The sequence below is a fragment of the Hylobates moloch genome, unplaced genomic scaffold, assembly GCF_009828535.3.
Source record: "Hylobates moloch isolate HMO894 unplaced genomic scaffold, HMol_V3 SCAFFOLD_15, whole genome shotgun sequence".
Taxonomy (NCBI): Eukaryota; Metazoa; Chordata; class Mammalia; order Primates; family Hylobatidae; genus Hylobates; species Hylobates moloch.
Window position 1 is genome coordinate 71,020,951 of NW_026652290.1, and position 22,278 is coordinate 71,043,228.

Genomic DNA, 22,278 nt, shown 5'->3' on the forward strand with positions numbered 1-22,278 from the left:
GCTGGGCGTGGTGGCGGGCTCCTGTAGTCCCTACTCGGAGAGGCTGAGGCAGGAGAATGGCGTGAACCCGGGAGGCGGAGCTTGCAGTGAGCCGAGATTGCGCCACTGCACTCCAGCCTGGGTGACAGAGCCAGACTCTGTCTCAAAAAAGAAGTAAAATTTAAAATTAAAAAATTAAAAAATAAAAATGTCAAAAATGGCTCCCAAGAGTTTAGTGTTTAAAGGGGTTGAGGGTTCCTAAGCATAAGAGAGTTGTGCTGTGCCTAATGGAAAAAACACTGTGCTAGGTAAGCGTCAACAGGCATGAGTTATGTTGCTGTTGACTGCAGATTAAATGTTAATGAATCAACAATATGTATTAAATAGGTTGTCTGTAAACAGAAACACACTTAGGATTATGTATTGATCAGTTGATGAAAATGTTGTCACCATAGGTTCACAGGAACATAATCCTGTGTTTCTCCTGGGAGCAATGGTTCAGTATTTGCTAGTTCAGTGGTCACAGCAAATTTATAGAACATGACTACCATGAACAACAAGAAACAACTGGGGAGGGGGTGGGGGTAGCATTAGGAGAGATACCTAATGTAAATGACGAGTTAATGGGTGCAGCACAGGAACATGGCACATGTATACATATGTAACAAACCTGCATGTTGTGCACATGTACCCTAGAACTTGAAGTATAACAAATAAAAAAAGGAAACAACTGAATTTTTTAATTTTACAATTAAAAGCAATTACTCAGCTGAGTTTTAGAAATCGCTTATGACATCACTCCCATGATAGAAATTAAATCCTAAGACTAACTGATGGATTAGAAGTAGTTATCTTCATAAGACATTCAGTAAGTATTCACTTATTCAATATTGGTTGGTACCTATTATCTGTAATGTGGTACCTATTATCTGTAGCCTTTAAGACTGCACTTTATTTTCATTTCTGTTTCTTCTCCCATCGTCTGTAATTATCACTTAAATATGTTAATCCTAAAAGCCAAACTGCCTTATAGCTGGGTAAAATAAATACTATGATTATGTTAGTATAAAGAAATGAACACAAATCATCTCTTGTTTAAACAAAAAGAGTTGTTTATACTTTTCAGTATTGTTAACCCAGGCGTAGAACTCATTCTTCCATTGAGCAAGTAAATTAAAGTTTTGTGACATGATTGTAAAATAAACAGACTGCTTCAAGTCTTTTAGGGTAAGGATAGATGTCTAGTTTGTAGTTGTCAGGATGACAAATTATATTAGGTATTCCAAAAAATTCCCTTTGTTATATTCAGTTAGCCAGAAAGATAATTAAATTGCATTTGCTTCCACCAGGTATAATTTTATGTGTAGGGTTTCTGTCACAAGTAAAATCTTGTACTTCAATTTTTTTTTCCCACTCTGTCACCCGGGCTGGAGTGCAGTGTCACGATCTCCGCTCACTGCAACCTCCACCTCCCGGGTTCAAGCAATTCTCATGCCTCAGCCTCCCAAGCAGCTGGGACTACAGGCACGCACCACCATGCCTGGTCAATTTTCGCATTTTTAGTGGAGACAGGGTTTCGCCATGTTGGCCAAGCTGGTCTTGAGCTCCTGATGTCGAGTGATCCTCCTACCTCGGCCTCCCAAAGTGCTAAAATTACAGGTGTGAGCCACCACATCCAGCCAGTACCTCAAGTGTTCCGTTCAAGTTAGGATCGTGGGCAAAGATTGTTCTTAGACATGAATGTAACATCATTAAACAAATTCTTATAAAATCAGACGGTTAAAAATTGCCTATTTGCTTATTTTTGGAATTGTCTAAATATATTTATCATTTTCTTTTATGTTCTATAAGATGTTTAATTTTCTTAAAAAATGCTCATTAGACATTTTCGTATCATAACAGGTGGCCCTTCAGAAGGTTTTTAATTTTTCTACTTCACATATATTTGAAACAAGAGTAGCAGGTCGCATGGTGGCAGACATGTGCCGCGCTGCTGTAAAGGTGAGTTTATTTTTTTGAACTGATGTATTAATGACTCAACAATCAACTAGTTTATGTGGTTAATTATTTCAGAGGTGCTTGTGTGCTTAAAACACATAGTTCTTTCAGTAGCTGCTTATTTACAGCCTTTTGTTGCCACTGAAAATATAATCTTGTATGTATTTGCCTTTCAAAAAAACCTTACTTATACAAATACATTTTCAGTGCTGCCCGGAAGAATCTTTGAAGCTCTTTGTTCCCCACTGCTGCAGTGTTATAACTCAGCTTACAATGAGTAAGTCATAAGGTCATTATTCTCTCTTTACAATTTTGGATAAGTTTTTTTCTTGGTTTCTAAAACTCTGTTAATGACAACAGCTTCTTTTAGCTTCACAATATTTTGATTGGCAATTTGGGGAGAAATTGTCTCCAAAAAAGATATCATTCAGGTTGGCAGTAGCTTAAAAATGTTACTTTATTAATATTCTTATACAACAACCATTCAGAGGTTACCTTCAAAAATATCAGTTATTTTGTGAGATATAGAGGGGCAGAAGTCTTGGTTGGTGTGTTTATTTTCTTGAAAATTCTGTTTCTACCTCCCTTTGGAGCAAGCTTAGCTTCATGAAGAAGAAATAAAAAGTCTTCCTAAAAGAGGTTTTCCTCAGCTTTTGGAAATATTAAATAGAAATATTTTAAAATGCTGTATTTAGTTGAATGCATAGTTTTTTCCCCCCTAATAGTATTTTGCTGTTTTTAGATGATGATGTATTAAATGATGAAGAGCTAGACAAGGAATTACTATGGAATCTTCAACTTTTGTCTGAGGTATTGTAAATCTTTGGAATAAGAAACATGACTGTGAAAACATTGACTTGCTTTTAGGATTTAGCTCTTTCTGACAACATGACTTTAAAACATATGAAAAGTCAGAGTTTTGGAAATTTGATGAGGCTTCAGAAAATCAGAATGTGTCATACTCTTGTTGTCAAAGGAGTGGTATAGTTGATCACTGCATTTTCAGCCATCTACTTAGTTTTACCAGTTAATTCTAATATGGGTAACTCATTAATTGAAAAAGTTGATCAGATTTGGGAATTTTTTTGGTCTACACTTTAAATTTGGCCATCAATCAAACTTCAGTTTTCTTTTCTTTTCCTTTCATTTTCTTTTCTTTTTTCTTCTTTTTGTCTCACTCTATTGCCCACACTTGAGTGCAGTGGCGCGATCTCGGCTCACTGCAAACTCTGCCTCCCGGCTTCACGCCATTCTCCTGCCTCAGCCTCCCAAGTAGCTGGGACTACAGGCATCCACCACCGCGCCCGGCTAATTTTTTGTATTTTCAGTAGAGACAAGGTTTCACTTTGTTAGCCAGAATGGTCTCAATGTCCTGACCTCGTGATCTGCCTGCCTCGGCCTCTCAAAGTGCTGGGATTACAGGTGTGAGCCACCGCGTCTGGCCCAAACTTCAGTTTTGTTTATCAGTTTTTTCAGAAGTTTAATTAGGGCCAGGTGTCGTGGCTCACGCCTGTAATCGCAGCACTTTGGGAGGCCGAGGCGGTCGGATCACTAGGTCAGGAGATTGAGACCACCCTGGCCAACATGGTGAAACCTTGTCTCTACTAAAAACACAAAAATTAGCTGGGCATGGTGGTGTGTGCCTGTAATTCCAGCTACTTGAGAGGCTGAGGTAGGAGAATTGCTTGAATAGAATAGACCTTTGAAAGGGATGTTACTATGGTGCATGAAAGCTTAAGCTCAGAAAATGTGTTTGATTTTAAAAAGAATTAATTATTAGAATGCAGTTAAAGTGACAATCCTAAAATTAATTAAAGTCATATAGAGAAACACTATTTTAGACTGTGTTAGTGGCCAAACATTGAACTTTGCATTAATGATTGGTTCTTGTTCTTTTAACCCAAATATCTTCAACTATTTTTTCCTCTTTTTAGATTACTCGAGTGGATGGAAGGAAGTTGCTTCTTTATAGGGAGCAGCTTGTAAAGATTCTCCAAAGAACTCTACATTTAACCTGTAAGCAGGGTTACACTCTGTCTTGTAACCTTTTGCATCATCTTCTCCGTTCTACCACACTTATCTACCCTACAGAATACTGCAGTGTGCCAGGTGGCTTTGACAAGCCTCCTTCTGAATACTTTCCTATCAAGGCAAGCATTTTCAATACTTTAGGATTCAAGAATATGTTGATTTTTTGTTTTAAGGGATTCAAAATGTTATTTTTTCTTGCAAATAAAGATGTTAGTTTTTTTATTTTTAAGATAAATTATTAAAACTATTATTGGAATATGTGAAACTTGTGCTGTCTCACTTTGCATGGAACTGAAACTAGTTTTCTTTCCTATTGATATGTGAAACAACTTGGTATACATTCCTTATCTAATGTCTATAGTTCAATATAATTTTATTGCTAAAGTAAGCCTCACATAAACTCATCATCACTCTTACAGTATCACTCTTAGAGCAAACTCATATTATAATGAGTACTCTTCTGGGAGACTTTTTTCAGGAGTGATAACAAAGAGGCAATAAGATGTTGTTTTCATGCTACTTTTTTGTATATCATTTGCTACCTTAGGTTTGGATTATGTTTACATTTTCTTTTAAATTTAAAAAATTGTGTATATATATGTAGGTTTGTTGTTGTTTTTAATTTCTCAACTTGCTGAGTAGATGCTGTTCTTTTCTAGGACTGGGGCAAACCCGGGGACTTGTGGAATCTGGGAATCCAGTGGCATGTTCCTTCTTCAGAAGAAGTGTCTTTTGCCTTTTATCTTTTGGACTCCTTTCTTCAGCCTGAGCTCATCAAACTCCAGCATTGTGGGGATGGAAAACTTGAAATGTCTAGGTTGGTTTTATTTTATAATTAGAGTTATTCAGTTGCAGACTAAAGAAGTCTTTTGTGGCTTTATCTGTGGCATATCTCATGTATTCATTTTCAATTGTGTTTTGAAAATCTGCTATACATGTACTTAGAAAATCATTTAATATAATGTTGTATAACAGAAAATTTGACAACACTTAAACATTTTAAACCCAAAAATTGTAGGTTTCTTTTTCTATTTTTTTTTATTACCTTCTACTTAGCAGTTTCACTTGTCTTTTGGAAAGTGTGTGTAGATATGCCTCCTTTGAAATAAATGCCTGTTTTCCTAGACTCAGCTAAGATTTTATTGGGTTCTCAAAATGTTATTTTAAGAATTATTTCTATGAGATTTTTTTTTCCGTCTCCCACAGGTATTTAACAAGAAGTAAGTATTTGAAACATTAGACTTTCATAGTTTGAAAGTTTCTAAAATAAAAGCAAGAAAATTGATGTGTCAAACACCAGAAATTTTTCATAAGCAGATTTAGGAATGGGCTTGGAGAAAGAAGTGTGACTGACTAACATCAATTCTGTCGTACTCTGAACTGCTTTTTGGAAGTAAATGTTTAACTAGTCCCATTTTTAAAAGATGGAGTAAGCTGGAAGATCTTCTGTAGCAATATTTCCTCTTTTTGTTAGTGGCAGTGGTCTTTGGTAAAGCGATGCTTAAATTAACAGTTGTTTCACAAAGGGCAGTTAATTATTGTTACTTGTGATTATTTAGAGCCTGTTTAAATGTAAGCAGGCATAGTGTTAGCAATAAATATATATTTAATTGTTCTTCACTGTTAAGTTGGTAAACTGAAGACATTTGCTATTTCTTTACCTTAATCACTTATATCCCCACATGAGAAAACTTCTGTGCTAGGCTCTAGCAGGCTTATTAAATAGGGATTTGGAAATATGAAAATGCCTTTTTTTTTTTTTTCTAGAGATGATATTCTACAGAGTCTGACTATAGTGCACAACTGTTTAATTGGCTCTGGAAACCTCCTACCTCCGTTGAAAGGAGAGCCAGTTACTAACTTGTAAGTAAAAATAACTATTTTCCACTTTACATATATTTTAAGTCTTAGTCACTTAATGAGTTACTGGTTTGTTGTTATTATTGCTGTTATTTCTGTATCACTTTAACCTTTTTATTTGTCACTGTTAAGGTCAAAAATACCAGAGGTACAATTTAGGTTTATAAACCTGAAGGCTTTATTCAGATTTTCACATGGTACCAGGATAGAATAACGTTAGGTATTAATTTTAAAATATCAAATGTGGAGATATTAAGTTAATCTGTTAGTTTACTGAGTTAATTAAGATAAATACTGTTCTTTTAAAAAGGAAAAATACTGCTTTCTTTTGTCTGTAGCAAATGTTGATTTAGGATTTTGTAGCAAAAAACTTTAAAAAAAAAGATTTCTTCAATCTTACTCATGATTTTGAATTGGTTTTATGATTTTTTAAGTGCTTTTCAGAATGTTATTACTTCGAATGAATAGCTAAATTGAATCCATTGTTAATTCCGCCATTTAAGGTGAAAAAAAATTAAGTTAGAATAAAATCAGCAGAGGCCCAGTGTGGTGGCTTATGAGGCAGGTGGATCTTTTGAGTGCAGGAGCTCGAGATCAGGCTGGATGACATGGCAAACCCGTCTCTACAAAAAAATACAAAAATGAGCTGGACGTGGTGGCGCATACCTGTGGTCCCAGCTGAGGTGGGAGGATTGCGTGAGCCTGGGAGGCAGAGGTTGCAGTGAGCCGAGATCATGCTGCTGCACTCTAGCCTGGGCAGTAGAGTGAGACCCTGTCTCAAAAAAATTTTTAAAAAGAAAAAGAATAAAATCAGCAGTATATATTAATTTTAGTTTAATTATTAAGTAGATAGATACTAATTTAAATATACTAAGATCTTTTTTTCAACATCAATATCTTGTTACTAAGCAAGTTAATGAAATTACGTGTAAATCACATTCAAATGAGTAAGTGCCCTCCCTTCCCTCTCAAAAAACACCAAGGGGAAAATGATTTACCGATTTTGCAACAAAAGTGTTAAAAAGCCTCAAGAAGTGGTTTCAAAATGTGGCTACATATCTTTCCCATACTTTGTGTAGTCATTGTTTGGAGACATGTATTTCCCATTTTGTTCACTCCAAAAACTGTTCTTAGGCGTTGAACTTTTTAGATTATTAAGTTTAAGAAGGAGAAGTTAGGGTCATTTCAGGTAAGGAAATCTGTTATAAGTGTGTCTAGGAATTTGCCGAATTGTTTTTCATTAGTTTTATTGTTTGATATAAGAGCAGTTGTACCAGTATTCATTTTTGTTAAAAAAGATTGATTTTGGACAATATTTAAAAATAAGAGGCTTCAAAAATTGTTTTGATTTTCACCTATGATCTTAACAGTGTGTAATACAGTAAGAACTTGACCCTTTTATGGCAGGCAAAAAGCTATTTCATACTAAACAAACTTTGCACATCAGCAAATTGAGTTCTGCTTGAAGGTGTCAACAATTAGAATTGTGGTCATTTAATCCAATAATTTATCTAAGAGCAAAAGCATGTATTTTTAATGTTAGTAAATTTTTGGTACTGAGTAATCATTAGGATGCACTGCTGAAGGGTCAGCTAAAGAGGCCAAGGGATTTTCCTTGCAGTACATATCAGCCTGTATCTCGATGCCATGTACACTGTAATAGTGAATTAAAGCAAAAGGCTTTATCCTTTGAAATAAATGTGCATCATGACAAAAGCTTCATATATTTGATTATTATAAAGCCAATTAGATTTTTTTATAATGAAGTGCATTTTAATAAGGAAAAGAATATATTATGATAATCTTATGAATACCATATGATACAGACTATTAGTTTATATTACTATATATTATAAGCTATAAAATTGATCCTGGGTATCCTTTTATCGGCTTTTCCCAGAAAAGTTAAAAAGGAAAAGATAAATTTAGCCTGAAAGGTTTTGTGTTTTAGCACTTGCACATTTAGAGTGAAAATTTAGGGCCGGGCGCTGTGGCTCACGCTTGTAATCCCAGCACTTTGGGAGGCCGAGGCGGGCGGATCACGAGGTCAGGAGATCGAGACCACGGTGAAACCCCGTCTCTACTAAAAAAAAAAAAAAAATACAAAAAATTAGCTGGGCGTGGTGGCGGGCGCCTGTAGTCCCAGCTACTCGGAGAGGCTGAGGCAGGAGAATGGCGTGAACCCGGGAGGCGGAGCTTGCAGTGAGCCAAGATTGCACCACTGCACTCCAGCCTGGGTGACAGAGCGAGACTCCATCTCAAAAAAAAACAAAAAAAAAAAAAGGAAAATTTAATGTATTAATATAATGAAGTAATAAAAATCTATATTAAATATATGTATGTTTACATATTTAAACATATATAGATTAAAATATAAAATGCTTCCTGATATATACTTAATATAATGAAATAAAACAAAACTTCAGTTTTTAAAAATAATTGAATAATACGTATTTTTAGGGTTCTTTTTAGTTACATATATCTATGGGGGATAATGATTGTCTAAAGTAGAATTAAGAATAAATGAACAGGTCTTTGCCTTTGAATTGCCAAAAGAGGGAGTTTTCAGTCTTCCTTTGACTTTTACAAGTTATTAATAGAATTGTATTTAATTTATAACTAGCATTACCTTCAGCTGAAACTTTATTTTGGCAAAGTATAGCTTTTTACATTTATTTCCTATGTGTAACATTTTTACTTTTTTTTAACAGATGGTTAATCTCATAAAGTACCATAAAATAAAATAGCCTTTAAAATTTCTAAAATGCTTACTTTAATATAGGTTAGTAATTGTTCAAATCTTCTAAATCTAAATTGATTTGAAAAAACTAATACAGTAATTCCAATAAATGGTCCCATTGTTCTGTGATACGAATTCGTACTGCCTGGTGTGAAGAATGAATATCTGTAGCATAATTTATGGTGATTATCAGCAGATCAATTTGAAACTAGTAGAGAAAGAGAATTAACTTAGCACATTAGTTGCTCCATAGGAAATGGGAAAATATACTAGGTCAGGGAGAAAATGAAACACATAACTGTAATGAATATTTTAGTGTGATGTCTAAGATGTCTGAGGAAAGTATCTATTGTTAATAACAGTTTGGCTGTGGTATTAGGAGACAGGAGACATTATGCATTTTCTGAAATACCAGACCAGTTTTTAGAAGCACATAGCAATTCATAAGATTTTTTTTTTTTTTTTTTGAGACAGAGTGTCGCTCTTTTGCCCAGGCTGTAGTGGTGGGATCCCAGCTCACTGCGACCTCCACCTCCTGGGTTCAAGCAATTGTCCTTCCTCAGCCTCCTGAGTAGCTGGGATTACTGGCATCCGCCACCACACCCAGCTAATTTTTGTATTTTAATTTCTTTTGAGGTGGAGTTTTGCTTTTGTCACCCAGGCTAGAGTATAATGGCGCTATCTTGGCTCACTGCAACCTCTGCCTTCCAGGTTCAAGCGATTATCCTGCCTCACATTCTGAAGTAGCTAGTATTGCAGGCGTGTGCCACCATGCCTGGCTAATTTTTTTTTGTATTTTTAGTAGAGATAGGGTTTCACCATGGTGGCCAGGCTGGTCTCGAACTCCTGATCTCAAGTGATCCACCTGCCTCGACCTCCAAAAGTGCTGGGATTATAGGCATGAGCCACCACATTCAGCCTCATATGATTCTTTTTTTTAAACATTTAAACTTATATGAATCTTAGGTAAAATTCTAGCTGCTATAATTTTTTTTGTTGGATTACTCAGTATTAAGATTGCCATGTGTGTGTATTAGTAGTCTTTGTCTTCTGGAAGAAAGAGTATAGTGATAAAAAAACAAAACAAACAAAAAATCCCTAGAAGCTTAGTTTACTTCTTTTTTTCTTCTTCTTCTTTAAAAAAATAAATAAATAAAGACAAGGTCTCACTATGTTGCCCAGGCTGGTCCCTGAGCTCAAGTGATCCTCCCACCTGGGCCTCCCAAAGTGCTAGGATTACAGGTGTGAACCACCACACCAGCCTGTTTTTTTTTTTTTTTTTGAGATAGGGTCTTGCTCTGTTGCCCAGGTTGGAATGCAGTGATGCAATCTTGATTCACTGCACCCTCCATCTCCTGGGTTCAAGTGATACTCCCACTTCAGCTCCCGAATAGCTGGGACTGTAGGCGTGGGTCACCACACCCAGCTAATTTTTGTATTTTTTGTGGAGATGGGATTTCGCTATGTTGCCTAGGCTGGTGTCAATTTCCTGAGCTCAGGCAATCTGCCTGTCTCCACATCCAAAAGTGCTGGGATTACTGGTAGGCATGAACTACCACGCCCAGCCAAAGCTTAGGTTACTTTTTAGTTTTCCTGTGAGAATATCCAACTTAGTCCTAATAGAGTATGTGGGATGGTCTTAAAATCTCATTGTTCAGGGAAGTGGCTACTAAATGGGAAAACCTATCTTCTGTGCTATATTCTTATATTAGAGATTGACAAAAAATAAAAAGCCAAGTCCTAAGCATAAAAGTAAATGATCTACCTAATGGTATCCACTTTGGGGATGCCATGTACCTTTGGGCCTTTAGCAGTATAGGCTTACTAAATATCTTTTTTTTTTTTTTTTGAAACAGAGTTTCACTCTTGTTGCCCAGGCTGGAGTGCAGTGGCGCAATCTCAGCTCACTGCAACCTCCGCCTCCCAGGTTCAAGTGATTCTCCAGTCTCAGCCTCCCGAGTAGCTGGGATTACAGGCGTGTGCCCCCATGCCCGGCTAATTTTTGTATTTTTAGTAGAGACGGGGTTTCACCATCTTGGCCAGGCTGGTCTTGAACTCCTGACCTCATGATCTACCTGCCTCTGCCTCCCAAAGTGCTGGGATCACAGGCGTGAGCCGCTGCGCCCGGCTACTAAATATCTTATACTTAACTATAAACTTTACAATTTCAAAGGATGGATATAATAAAGTAATTGTGGGTAATTAAGGGTAAATTTTTTCTTATTTCGTACCATTGAAAACAATTTGAATTTTTAACAGTTTTGTCAGATATCACAGGTTGTTGAATTAATCTTAAAATAGGACCTATTTTGCTCTTGGAACCTTTAGATAATGTTTTAAGAGAAATATTTGTGGTATAGTTTATACTCATAATTCTACCTTTATAGATGTGGAAGTTGGATTATGTCTTTCCAGAGTCACAGGAATTCTGGACCCTTGCCTTTAATCCTGAAATCATCATTAATTTTTCCTTTTGCAGTCCATTCTCTAAATAATCTTTTAGGTCTAACCAGCTATCACAGGATGCAAAAAACTAACATCTAAAAAACAGGGTTACTCAAGGTAGAGGAGTCATTTTTCATTCAAAATATTTCTTTACTTTGTGCCCCCTTTCCTCTGATAGATTTATTACGTCATTTTTAGTTAAATCATCCTTAGGATCTCAACTTTTACTAACTTTTCACTGAGAGAAATTCATACTTAAGGTCTAATAGTGAGACCATTTCATTGATATGTGAAAGGATGTGTTGCTTATGCAATGAGGGGCAGGGCTAGCTAACGTCTCTTGGCACCTCCAGGAAACTACCCAGCTCTGCTGGGGGAGCTGCACACAGAAAAGGAAACAGTTACTACTCCACGGTGAGTAACCCTGTTTTCTCCTTATTTCACCTTCTGACTGTTTTCATTTATTTTTAAAAGCTTGTGTGTCAGACTTGGAAGTAGTTCCTGTTTTCAGAGTTAATTTAAAATCTAGCAGCATATAAGATTTCTCTTTACTTAGCAACTCTTTGTTCACTTGGCAGGATAAGAGCCAGGTTTTCGTTTGTGTTTATAGTTATTATTGCTACCTAGGATTGAATTGGATAATAGAACACAAAAATAGGCCTAATTGTCTGTTGTGAAACATTTGTACTTTGAAGGAAAAAAAATCTATTAGTGGCTTGGTTTTACATCCTTTATGTTTATTTTTATTTGGAAGGGGAAGGGTTATTGGGAAGATAGGATGTTCTTTCACTTATACACAGGAAGAATTTTATATTATTGTTTACAGCTGTTTCATGACATTCACCCAGCCTTCATTTACATATGTGATTTGTATTATATATTTTGTTTTTGTGTTATTAGTTATTTCTTTTTCACCATCCCTTCTTTCCTACCAGTGATTCTTTTCATAGTCTTGCTCTAATCGTATCTAAAGAAGATTCCCATCTAGTGGTACGAATACTATAGTTGTTGAAAATTCATAGGTCTTTTTTTAGTGGTACAAATATTTTAATACATTTTACTATAAGTTAGGTGGCCTGGTACTATCTAGAAGCTATGAAGCAGATTTAACTTTATTATTATTACATAGAGGGTGTTATTTACAGTATGTTGTGCTGGAATTATTTTTTTGAATTGTATTGTTCCTTAGGTTAAATGATACTATGGTTTGTAAAATGAACTAGTGAATGAGTAGGATGGATTTCACATGAGGAAGGGGGAGGTAGTGATGGAATTTGATTTAACTTACATATTGTTACTATAGCTTTTAGTCAGAATATAGATCTGTAAGACAGTGCCTTAAGCCTATTCACCTAAGATTATGTGCATAGCTAAAAGCTACCAGAACAGTTTTATATATCAGAGATTACATCCTGGGCACAACTAGATCTATAATGTCACAAAGAGATACAGTCATAATATTTTACTTGGGTAATGGATAGAGATTTCTTTTAGTAAAAAATCTTCTAAAGGTCAGAAGAGGTAGGGCGCTATGGCTCATGCCTGTAATCCCAGTGCTTTGGGAGGTGGAGGTGGATTACTTGGGGCCAGGCGTTTGAGACCAGCTTGGACACCATAGCGAGACCCTGTCTCTACCAAAAAATAAACAAATTAGCTGGCGTGGTGGTGTGTACCTGTAGTACCCGCTACTGAAGAGCCTGAGGTGTATGTGAGTCCACTTGAGCCGGGAAGGTTGGGGCTGCAGTGAGCCATGATCGTACCATTGCTCTGCAGCCTGGGTGGCAGAGGGAGACCCTGTCTTGAAAAATAAATAAATAAATAGCTACACTTGCTGGGAAGCATTTATTGTAAATCATGTTAATCCAGTTAATTTGTGGTAGGCAAGAAGAGATCAAATTATGGTGGATAAGAATAAATAAAAGCTGTAATGTATACTATCCAGATATGTCCTATATATATATAGTCTTTTTGGTGTAGTTAGGGGATTGGACCCACAGCATACCAAAATACATTCATACTCAAGTGCCCCAGTAGGCCCTGTAGAGCTTGCATACACGAAAAGTCAGCCCTCCATATGTGTAGATTTCTCATCTGGCTAATACATTTAGTTGAAAAAAAAATCTGCGTGTAAGTAGACCCACACCTGTGTTGTTCAAGGGTCAACTCTATGTAGGAGATATGGAAGCTGTATTTTAATCCAAGTTTTAAAAGTAGAGGACGAAGATAAGGCTTTTATTTAAATATATTACTTAATATTTTACAATCGTATACAGGGTTTTTTAAAGTAGTCAGCATAGGTGATAATTTTTCAAATTCCCTGATAAGAAAACAATTCAAAGTGTCACATGGATTTTAAGAAATTTGGTGTCAGGACTCTTAGATGAAACTTGTTTGAAAAACTTTAAATTCCCAAATGACAGGCTTTTTTGATATAGTAAAAACTATGGAGAATAATTGGTTATAAAGAATGCTTTTTTTCTTATTTGTATAATATGACAGTAACTAAAGTGACAGTAATTAAAATTCATGCTTGATTTAATATTATATGGCATTAGATACAGACAGCATGAGCTGCAGACTGTATATTTCTACTTCAGAAAACTAAGTGTTTGCCGGGCGCGGTGGCTCACGTCTGTAATCCCAGCACTTTGGGAGGCCCAGGCGGGCGGATCACGAGGTCAGGAGATCGAGACCATCCTGGCTAAAACTGTGAAACCCCGTCTCTAATAACAATACAAAAAAAAAAAATCAGCCTGACGTGGTGGCGGGCAGCTGTAGTCCCAGCTACTGGGGAGGCTGAGGCGGGAGAATGGCGTGAACCCGGGAGGCGGAGCTTGCAGTGAGCCGAGATTCCCCCCTGGAACCCCACCCGGGGCCACAGAGCGAGACTCCGTCTAAAAAAAAAAAAAAAGAAAAAGAAAAAAAAAGAAAACTAAGTGTTTATGGCAGCAGTGGGGAGACACATACTCTAATGGGATGGCTCATAACAAGCACTTCCCCTTGCTCTAACAATGGGCGAGGGGAGGGTGGGAACTCTCTTGTGCTTTATTCTTGTTACTCTTGAGTACAGGCCTTTTCTCTTTGGTGAACTCTAATTTCAGTAAAGACATGACGTTCATGTAAAGGAATCCGATTTTATTTTTTACTAACAGATTTTGGATACATACATATTTTTGATCATGCAAAAATATAAAAGATGCTCAAGTTTGCCAGTGGTTGAAGCTTTATAGAAGGAAAACAAAATTTTAAGAGGAATTTGATCTTGAAAGTCTGAAAAAGCAAATTAACGTTTGATACTATTAATATAAAATATTAATGAGCTTTGAAGTAAGTTCGTGGAAAAGAAGCCATTCTTTGTTTATACTCTATGGGCTTGGTTTTGAAACTGGAGAAGGTATTGTTGCTATCCTCTTTACTGGGTTATGGTGAGAAACATAGTTAAATAACTGACATTTTAGAAATATGTTTTTACCTATTACTTAAATACCTGAATTCATAACTGTCAAATATTAAGGTAGAGATAACCCATTTAATTCAGCTACTTTTTGAGGGTATACAATATAGCTGGGGATGTGTTGATTTAAAAATAGTATTTTCTTCATGGCAAGTGTTGTGCAGTTCATTGGTGATTAGTAATAATAATAAGATTGCTGTTTATCAACTCTGTATATGTTTGCCTCATTTGTGCCTGTTTTTCCTTTTAGAATGTATCTCTTTGTTTAATAAAAGCTTTGAATTGAATCTTATATTTGGAAATAAAGTACTGAAAATTGAGGTATATTTTTCACTAAAGAAAATGTAGATTTCAGATATATCAATTCTCATTTTCCTATAAAATCTGTTCTTGCCTATGTAAAAAGTGACTTTTAACTGTTTAATGAATTTAACTGGCTGGGTCTGGTTGTGGTAGCCTTGTGGAGCAGGGCTACCCCTTAAAGGCTCAGGGTAGCCTCTGGTCGTGGTATCATAATTCCTTATGGCAGATCTTTAATTAGGAAACAGTGATTTTTACACCTGAATTTCTTCGGAAAGAGTGTCTTATGACTGCACATGTTAGGAGAGATGTGTTTGACTGATCTTAAGAGGAAGGGTAATGATTAAATAAGCTTGTCAGCTCTATATGCTTTAGTAAAATTTGTGAGTTTTTACTATTGTACCATTATTAAGCTGACTTTTCTTTATGTAAATGTTTATCATATTTAATCTTTTACATTTGAATATTGGATATCAATATTATGTTCCTTTAGGAGGCCTCCTGAAGTCACTAAAGTTTTTCTTTAAGATAAATAACATGATTCTTACTGAAACAGCATTGATCTTGAGAAAGATAGATTGATTTTTCCCATTGAAGATGGGAAATCTGTGTCTGTTAAAAGAACATTATCTTTGTTTTGGTTTAAACAGTCCAGCAATGAAACTTTTCCCTTTTATACTTCATATTGGTATTATTAATAAATGCAAGCACTCTTGTTTTTATACAGAGTACCAAGTATGGTGTCCTTGGAAGAGACAAAGTTATATACTGGACTTGAACATGGTATGTGAATCCTAATCTGAGTAAATCTGTGTGGATTATTTTTGTCAGTAACCCCACAAGGACTAAAATGAAGTATGAAGTAGTGTTTTTGTTCTGTTTTGTTTTGAGACGGAGTCTCACTCTGTTGCCCAGGCTGGAGTGTGGTGATGGGATCTCTGCTCACTGTAACCCCTGCCTCCCTGCCTCCCAGATTCAAACGATTCTCCTGCTTCAGCCTCCCAAATAGCTAGGATTACAGGTGTGCGCCACCACGCCTGGCTAAGTTTTATATTTTTGGTAGAGACAGAGTTTCACCGTGGTGGCCAGGCTGGTCTCCAGCTCCTGACATCAAGTGATCTACCCACCTCTGCTTCCCAGAGTGCTGGGGGATTACAACCGTGAGCCACTCCGCCTGGCCTAAAATGAAGTAGTTTTGTATTATGATGTTCCTAATCTCTTTTCTGATATATGAAAAGAATATTAATTATACAGCAGTCATTTTTGCCTTTTCTGGAGAAACTGGAAAAATATAAAGAGTAGCCAGTAAGAAATTGGGTCAATCTGTATTTGAATGCTATGTACAGAGGTAGGCTTTTATATATCATAATGCTCATTTATGTTTAAAATTATTCTAGCACTTATATACTTGGTGTAAATAGGAATATTGTAACCCTATATTTGAATAAACTTCATACCTTCCTATCATAGTAAATTAAGTTTTATAATAACATTTTCGTAAAATATTTTATCGTTAATGTTCTGAATCTAACATTAAATTTAGCACCATTTCTCACTGCTGGATTAACACCGAAGTTAGTTACATACATTAATTGCTAGGGTGTAATTGCTTGATTTAGGTCACCCACAACTAATTAGAAAATTCCATGTATTTTAATCTCTAATTAGTGACTAGAGCCTTTGAAATATTGGCAAAAGTGGTTTTTCTTTCCCTCGCCCCTCCCACCTTCTTGCCCCATAAAGTTTTATAAGCAGGTCATTTTATTTTTTATTATTATTATTATTTGTCTTTATCTTGAAGCATGATAGACATCTCATAAGCAGGTCATTGAAGTTTAGAGGTTTTAGAAGTTGCTGTAACATGCCTAGCCACTAATCCAACTATGGTAAAGGCAGACCTATTTTTTTCTCCAATACTTTATCCCTTCTTGACCTAACCTGTTGATACAAACTTTAAAAGTCTGAGGAGCATGCAGTGTCTAAAATACCTTCTTTTATTTTTTCAAAATAGATCTGTCTCGAGAGAACCACCGAGAAGCAATTGCTACAGTTATAAGGAAACTTCTTAGTAAGTATATCTGTACATTTAACTTATTCGTACTTTGGAATAAGTATTTTGGAATTTTAATCTATAACATGCATGTGTTTACTTAACTTTTTTTTTCTAAATGGTGAGAATATTGGGCAGTGATTTTTTTTCTTAATGGATTCTTGACTAATGCCTGAAGATTCTTATAGTAGTTCAAAATATTTTAACCAAAATCCTTTTCCTTCTCCCATTATAGACCATATACTTGATAATTCAGAAGATGATACCAAGTCATTGTTTCTTATTATAAAGGTACAGTTGTCATTTAATAGTTGCATAATGATTAATATAATCAAGCTTGGATTGATGACTTGCAAACACAGTTTGAAATTCTTTGACACAGATTATTGGAGACCTTTTACAATTCCAAGGATCTCACAAGCATGAATTTGACTCCCGATGGAAAAGCTTCAACTTAGTAAAGAAATCAATGGAAAATCGGGTCAGTATTTTCACCTAAAAATCTGCACTAATTTTTTTTAAGGACGTATAATAACTTTCTAATTTGGGTATTATTCAGCATATAGAAAAAGTTTTCCTAAAAGGAAAAATAGTAGATTTAAAAATCTGTAAAAGTTAAAAATATCATGGTAGAAATCAAATGGATCCTAGCAAAAAATGTATTTTTCGTATACAGAATCTTCTGCCTGTTTCCATGACAGTCTCTAAACTCTCATTGGGAATTTGGACAATAGCATTGAGGCTACCTTGTAAGAACTTGAAGGAATTTAAAAATAGGAGGAATTATCTATAGGCATGAATTTAAAGCATTACACTTTATGTAGATCTGACAAAATGTTACCTTGTATTATATTCCTGCTGCAGTAGAAGTCATTGTAAGCTTCTTTGGGACCCTGGAAGAAAGAGTATCAGTGTAAGCCAAGAGATGTTCATGGCAGTATTCTTATGCCAGAAACTTTTACTGAAATTGAGTCTAAAAAGGTTGTATGAGTTCATTGTTTAGACAACAGTTGCTAGATACTTTAGACAGAAGGAATGGCATGTAAAAGGGCAAGGAGATATAAAAACATGGCATGCTTTTAGGGGCCAGGGTCTGTAGGGGGTAAACTAGGTTGCTTATACTTTGTTTTGAGAAAGTGCTGCAGTTTTATATTCAGCAGTAGGAGACTCATTAACTGTTCTTAAGTAGATCTGATTTGAATATTGATTGGAAAAGTCAACCCTCAATTCACTAAACATTAAAAAGCTCTGCCACCCCTGTGAACAGTAAGTACAAAGAGATTGATACTGTAAGCAAGAAAGGAAGTTAAACTATTACACCCCAGGTGAAAAACACAGCGTGAGTCAAGTCACTGGTGTTGAAATGGAAATAACATGTTTTGAAAATGGTAGAATTGGGGGGCTTAACGACTAAGGAGCTGTGGTGTGAAAGAAGAAGAGTCTTTGAGCCTCAACTATCTGCCTTTGGTGACCAGGTGGAAGATTATATGGATAAAAGCTTAAATGATAACTTTCAGAAATCTAAAAGATATTCTTATTAAATTTTGTAGTAAACATATATGATTACCCTGAAAGGCTACGGCTATATATAGATTTAAGAGAGTTGAGCAATTGTCTTAGTAGGCTGTTTTCGTCCTTTCAGTATTTAACTGAATAAGAACACAACTCTGCTGCTCTCCCATGCATGGGTCTAATAGTAAACTATCAGAGAAAAACAGGGTGTTGGACGGGCTTTGTAAAAGGGGGATATTTCTACTATTAGCCATAAAAATTAATTAAGACAGCATATTTTTATATAAGCCTGATGTCTTTAGAATAAAGGAAATACCACCACCACTCACCAGCCAACCAGGGACCTTTTTGACCACTTATTAAGTATTTAGAGGCATCCATTGTTGAAGTCATTTAGGGAAAATGTTGAAGTATTTGTTGCTACTTTGTTTTCCAGCTCCATGGGAAAAAACAACATATCAGAGCACTGTTGATTGACAGAGTAATGTTACAGCATGAGGTAAATATGTTTTTCAGTTATAGTGACTTTTTAAAATGCCAGTTTTCCAGATGAGTATTTAGTTTTGTTTTCATAATTAAATTTTAGTAAATACTTTGCGATTGTTTTCTTAGCTACGGACACTAACTGTTGAGGGTTGTGAATACAAAAAGATACATCAAGATATGATCAGAGATCTTCTTCGCTTATCTACAAGTTCATATAGTCAGGTAAGGCTTATCCAAACACTGCAGTCTCCTGCCCTCCCATTTTATTACATGCAATCTTAATATCCCCCTTTTAAGAAGAGAGTTTAAATAATTTCACCCATAATTGGAATTACTCTCTCAATTATTGGAAATTGTAATTTCCAGTAATTACCTCCAGGAAGTAATAAAACCAGAACCAAAAGCTAGGCTCTCTTAACTCATGTTAGCATGGAAAACAGCTTTCAAATTGCAAATATATTCAAGCTAAGTTTGCTAGTCATTTTTTTGTAATGCTTAATGTTGCTGTTTGTAATTGCTTCTTATTTATTTAAATTTGGAAGACAGTGCTAGTGTGATATTGCTGGCACTTCAATCACATTTTGAAGTCCAGTCTACGAAGGCCACATACTTCCTCCTAGACATTATGCTTGGGTTTTAGGAAGCTGCTACCACATGAATTGTGAGGTCTGTCCTACCTCTTGTAGGAACAAGAGATTATCTCCAAGCACAGAGAACTGGAAAAAGTGATTCATGTGCAACTAATTATTCTGTCTTTGTAAAATAATGTAAATTAGCTACAGGTTAAGCAATGGAAACCCAAAATGCTCCAGAATCCAAAACTTTTTGAGCACCAACATGATGCTCAAAGGAAATGTTTATTGGAGCATTACAGATTTCAGATTTTTGGATTTGGGATGATCACCCAGGAAGTTTATAATCCACATGTTTCAAAATGTGAAAAAAAATCTCAAATCCAAAACATTTCTGGTCCTGAGCATTTTGTTTTACTTTATTTTTATTTTTTGAGACAAGGTCTCTCTCTGTTACCCAGGCTGCAGTGCAGTGGTGTGATCACAGCCCAATGTAGCCTTGAGCTCAAGCGATTGTCTCACCTCAGCTTTCTGAATAGCTGGGATTACAGGCGTACACCACCATGAACTCAAGTCTTGAACTCAAGCCTTGTAGCCTTGGGCTTGAGCTCAGCCTCCCAAATAGCTGGGATTACAGGCATGCGCCACCATGCTGGACTAATTTTTTTCATTTTTATTAGATACAAGGTCTCATTGTATTGCCCAGGCTGGCCTCAAACTCCTGGGCTCAAGCAATCTGCCTGCCTGGACCTCCCATGGTGTTGAGATTACAGGTGTGAGCCACCATGCCCGGCCACCTGAGCATTTTAGATAAAGGATACTCAACCTGTAACTAATCTCTAGCTCAGATTCCCTCTAAAGTAATGTTTAAAATAAGTTTGAGGTCAGGTGTGGTGGCTTATGCCTGTAATCCCAACACTGTGGGTGGGAAGCCAAGGCAGGTGGATCACTTGAGATCAGTTCAAGACCAGCCTGGCAACATGGTGAAACCCCCTCCCTACTAAAAATACAAAAATTAGCCAGGCGTGGTGGCATGTGCCTATAGTCCCAGCTACACGGGAGGCTAAGGCAGGAGAATTGCTTGAACCCTGGGAGGCGGAGGTTGCAGTGAGCCGAGATGGCGCCACTGCACTCCAGCCTGGGTGACAGAGCAGAAAAAAAAAACAAAACTGGTTATAGTAAAAGCAGCACATTGTACATATTTCAAACTCTTTTTTTGTTTGTTTGAGATGGAGTCTCACTCTGTCACCCAGGCTGGAGTGCAGTGGCACGATCTCGGTTCACTGCAACCTCCACTGCCTGAGTTCCAGCGATCCTCCTGCCTCAGCCTCCCCAGTAGCTGGGACTACAGGCACGTACCACCATGCCTGGCTAATTTTGTATTTTTAGTAGAGACGGGGTTTCACCATGTTGGCCAGGCTGGTCTCTAACTCCTGACCTCAGGTGGTCCACCCGCCTCAGCCTCCCAAAGTGCTGGGATTACAGGCATGAGCCACTATGCCTGGCGTACTACAACCAGTTATTATCCATTACTATTTAACTAGTTCATAAGTTGTAAATTTATACTGAATATTTTGTTTGGGTCAAAAATACGTGAAATTGTACTTAAGGTTTGCCTTAAAAGGGTTAAGTTGTTATGTGTCTGTTTTGGTTTATTTAAGTTCCTCCTGGAAATTCTTTAATTTTCCTCTTGTGGACATAAGAGAAAATCTGGCTCTTCATATCCAGAGTAATTCAGAATAAAAAGTTTAATAGTATGCTGATTACTTTTAGCTATGTTACTGAGCAAATGCATGTTGGTTCCATTCAGTCTCCCCTTTATCAAACATACTTCGGTCAGTGTAACCTAAACCACGGATATGGTCGATGGTATTGTGCTTTCCTTTTGATATAAATAAAGATAATCATTTACTTCTTTTTTAGGGTATGTGCTTTGAAATATATTTTGTTAATGAGAAAAACATGTAAATTATCGTTACTGTTTTTGATAATTTGTTTTAAACTGCTTTGTACTTTACTATTTAATAAAAGTCCTTTGTTAATAATACTTCTTCCAGGTGAGAAATAAGGCACAGCAAACATTTTTTGCTGCCTTGGGAGCATATAACTTCTGTTGCAGAGATATCATTCCCTTGGTTTTGGAGTTCTTAAGGCCTGATAGACAAGATGTTACACAGCAGCAATTCAAGGTATAGGGTTTTTTTCCTATTTTACTGTAAACATTTTCAAACATACTGAAAAGTTGAAAGAATTCTATGGTAAACATCTGTATCTTCACCACTGAGATTCTGTATTTAAGATTTTCTATATTTGCTTTATCGCATATCTGTTCTTTTTTTATGTATTTCAAAGTAAATTGAAGATATCAGCACGATTCACCTTTAAACAGGTATGATCTTTGTTTCATACCAATATGAGGAGACTCATTATTTAGTTATTTACCTCTGTTTGTGATCAGACTTCCTGAGGAAAAGAATTGTTTAACTTGAGTGCTAGTGGCCAAGTAGCCTGGCTGGCTGGCCTATGGTAGAGAGGGATGAAAGACCAAGAAGTTTAGAGTAGTGTGACCAGTGTGAAGGAAGGGTTTAAGACGGGAAGGAAGAAATATGGTAAGTTTGAGCAATGGTATGAAAGCTTATGCAATTGGAGTAGAGAAGAAAGGAAATGATACGGGATAAGGCAAATACTACATCCTATGGGGATGTAATAGAGTATAGGTAATATATAATGATTGCTTATACTGTCAGGTAGAACGAAATAGATTGAGAGTGAATTAAGAGTGAGAACAGATAGGACTTGTTGATTGAATATGAGGGGACTAAAAAAAGGAAATGTCAAAATTACTAAGCTT

The 22,278-nt window shown here is 36.3% G+C and overlaps 1 protein-coding gene across 9 annotated transcripts in view; it reads left to right on the plus strand.

Moving 5' to 3' along the window:
- PSME4 (proteasome activator subunit 4) overlaps window positions 1-22,278 on the plus strand; it is a 134,637-nt gene that overhangs the window by 48,150 nt on the left and 64,209 nt on the right. For all 9 annotated transcript variants that reach the window (XM_032177001.2, XM_058428429.1, XM_058428428.1 and 6 more), the window contains 13 exons: window positions 1,882-1,980; window positions 2,185-2,254; window positions 2,720-2,787; window positions 3,912-4,127; window positions 4,668-4,825; window positions 5,776-5,871; window positions 15,535-15,590; window positions 16,819-16,875; window positions 17,093-17,148; window positions 17,240-17,338; window positions 18,806-18,868; window positions 18,982-19,077; window positions 21,485-21,616. In XM_032177001.2, coding sequence (XP_032032892.1) covers window positions 1,882-1,980; window positions 2,185-2,254; window positions 2,720-2,787; window positions 3,912-4,127; window positions 4,668-4,825; window positions 5,776-5,871; window positions 15,535-15,590; window positions 16,819-16,875; window positions 17,093-17,148; window positions 17,240-17,338; window positions 18,806-18,868; window positions 18,982-19,077; window positions 21,485-21,616 — 1,266 coding nt within the window. The remainder of the gene's footprint in view (window positions 1-1,881; window positions 1,981-2,184; window positions 2,255-2,719; window positions 2,788-3,911; window positions 4,128-4,667; window positions 4,826-5,775; window positions 5,872-15,534; window positions 15,591-16,818; window positions 16,876-17,092; window positions 17,149-17,239; window positions 17,339-18,805; window positions 18,869-18,981; window positions 19,078-21,484; window positions 21,617-22,278) is intronic.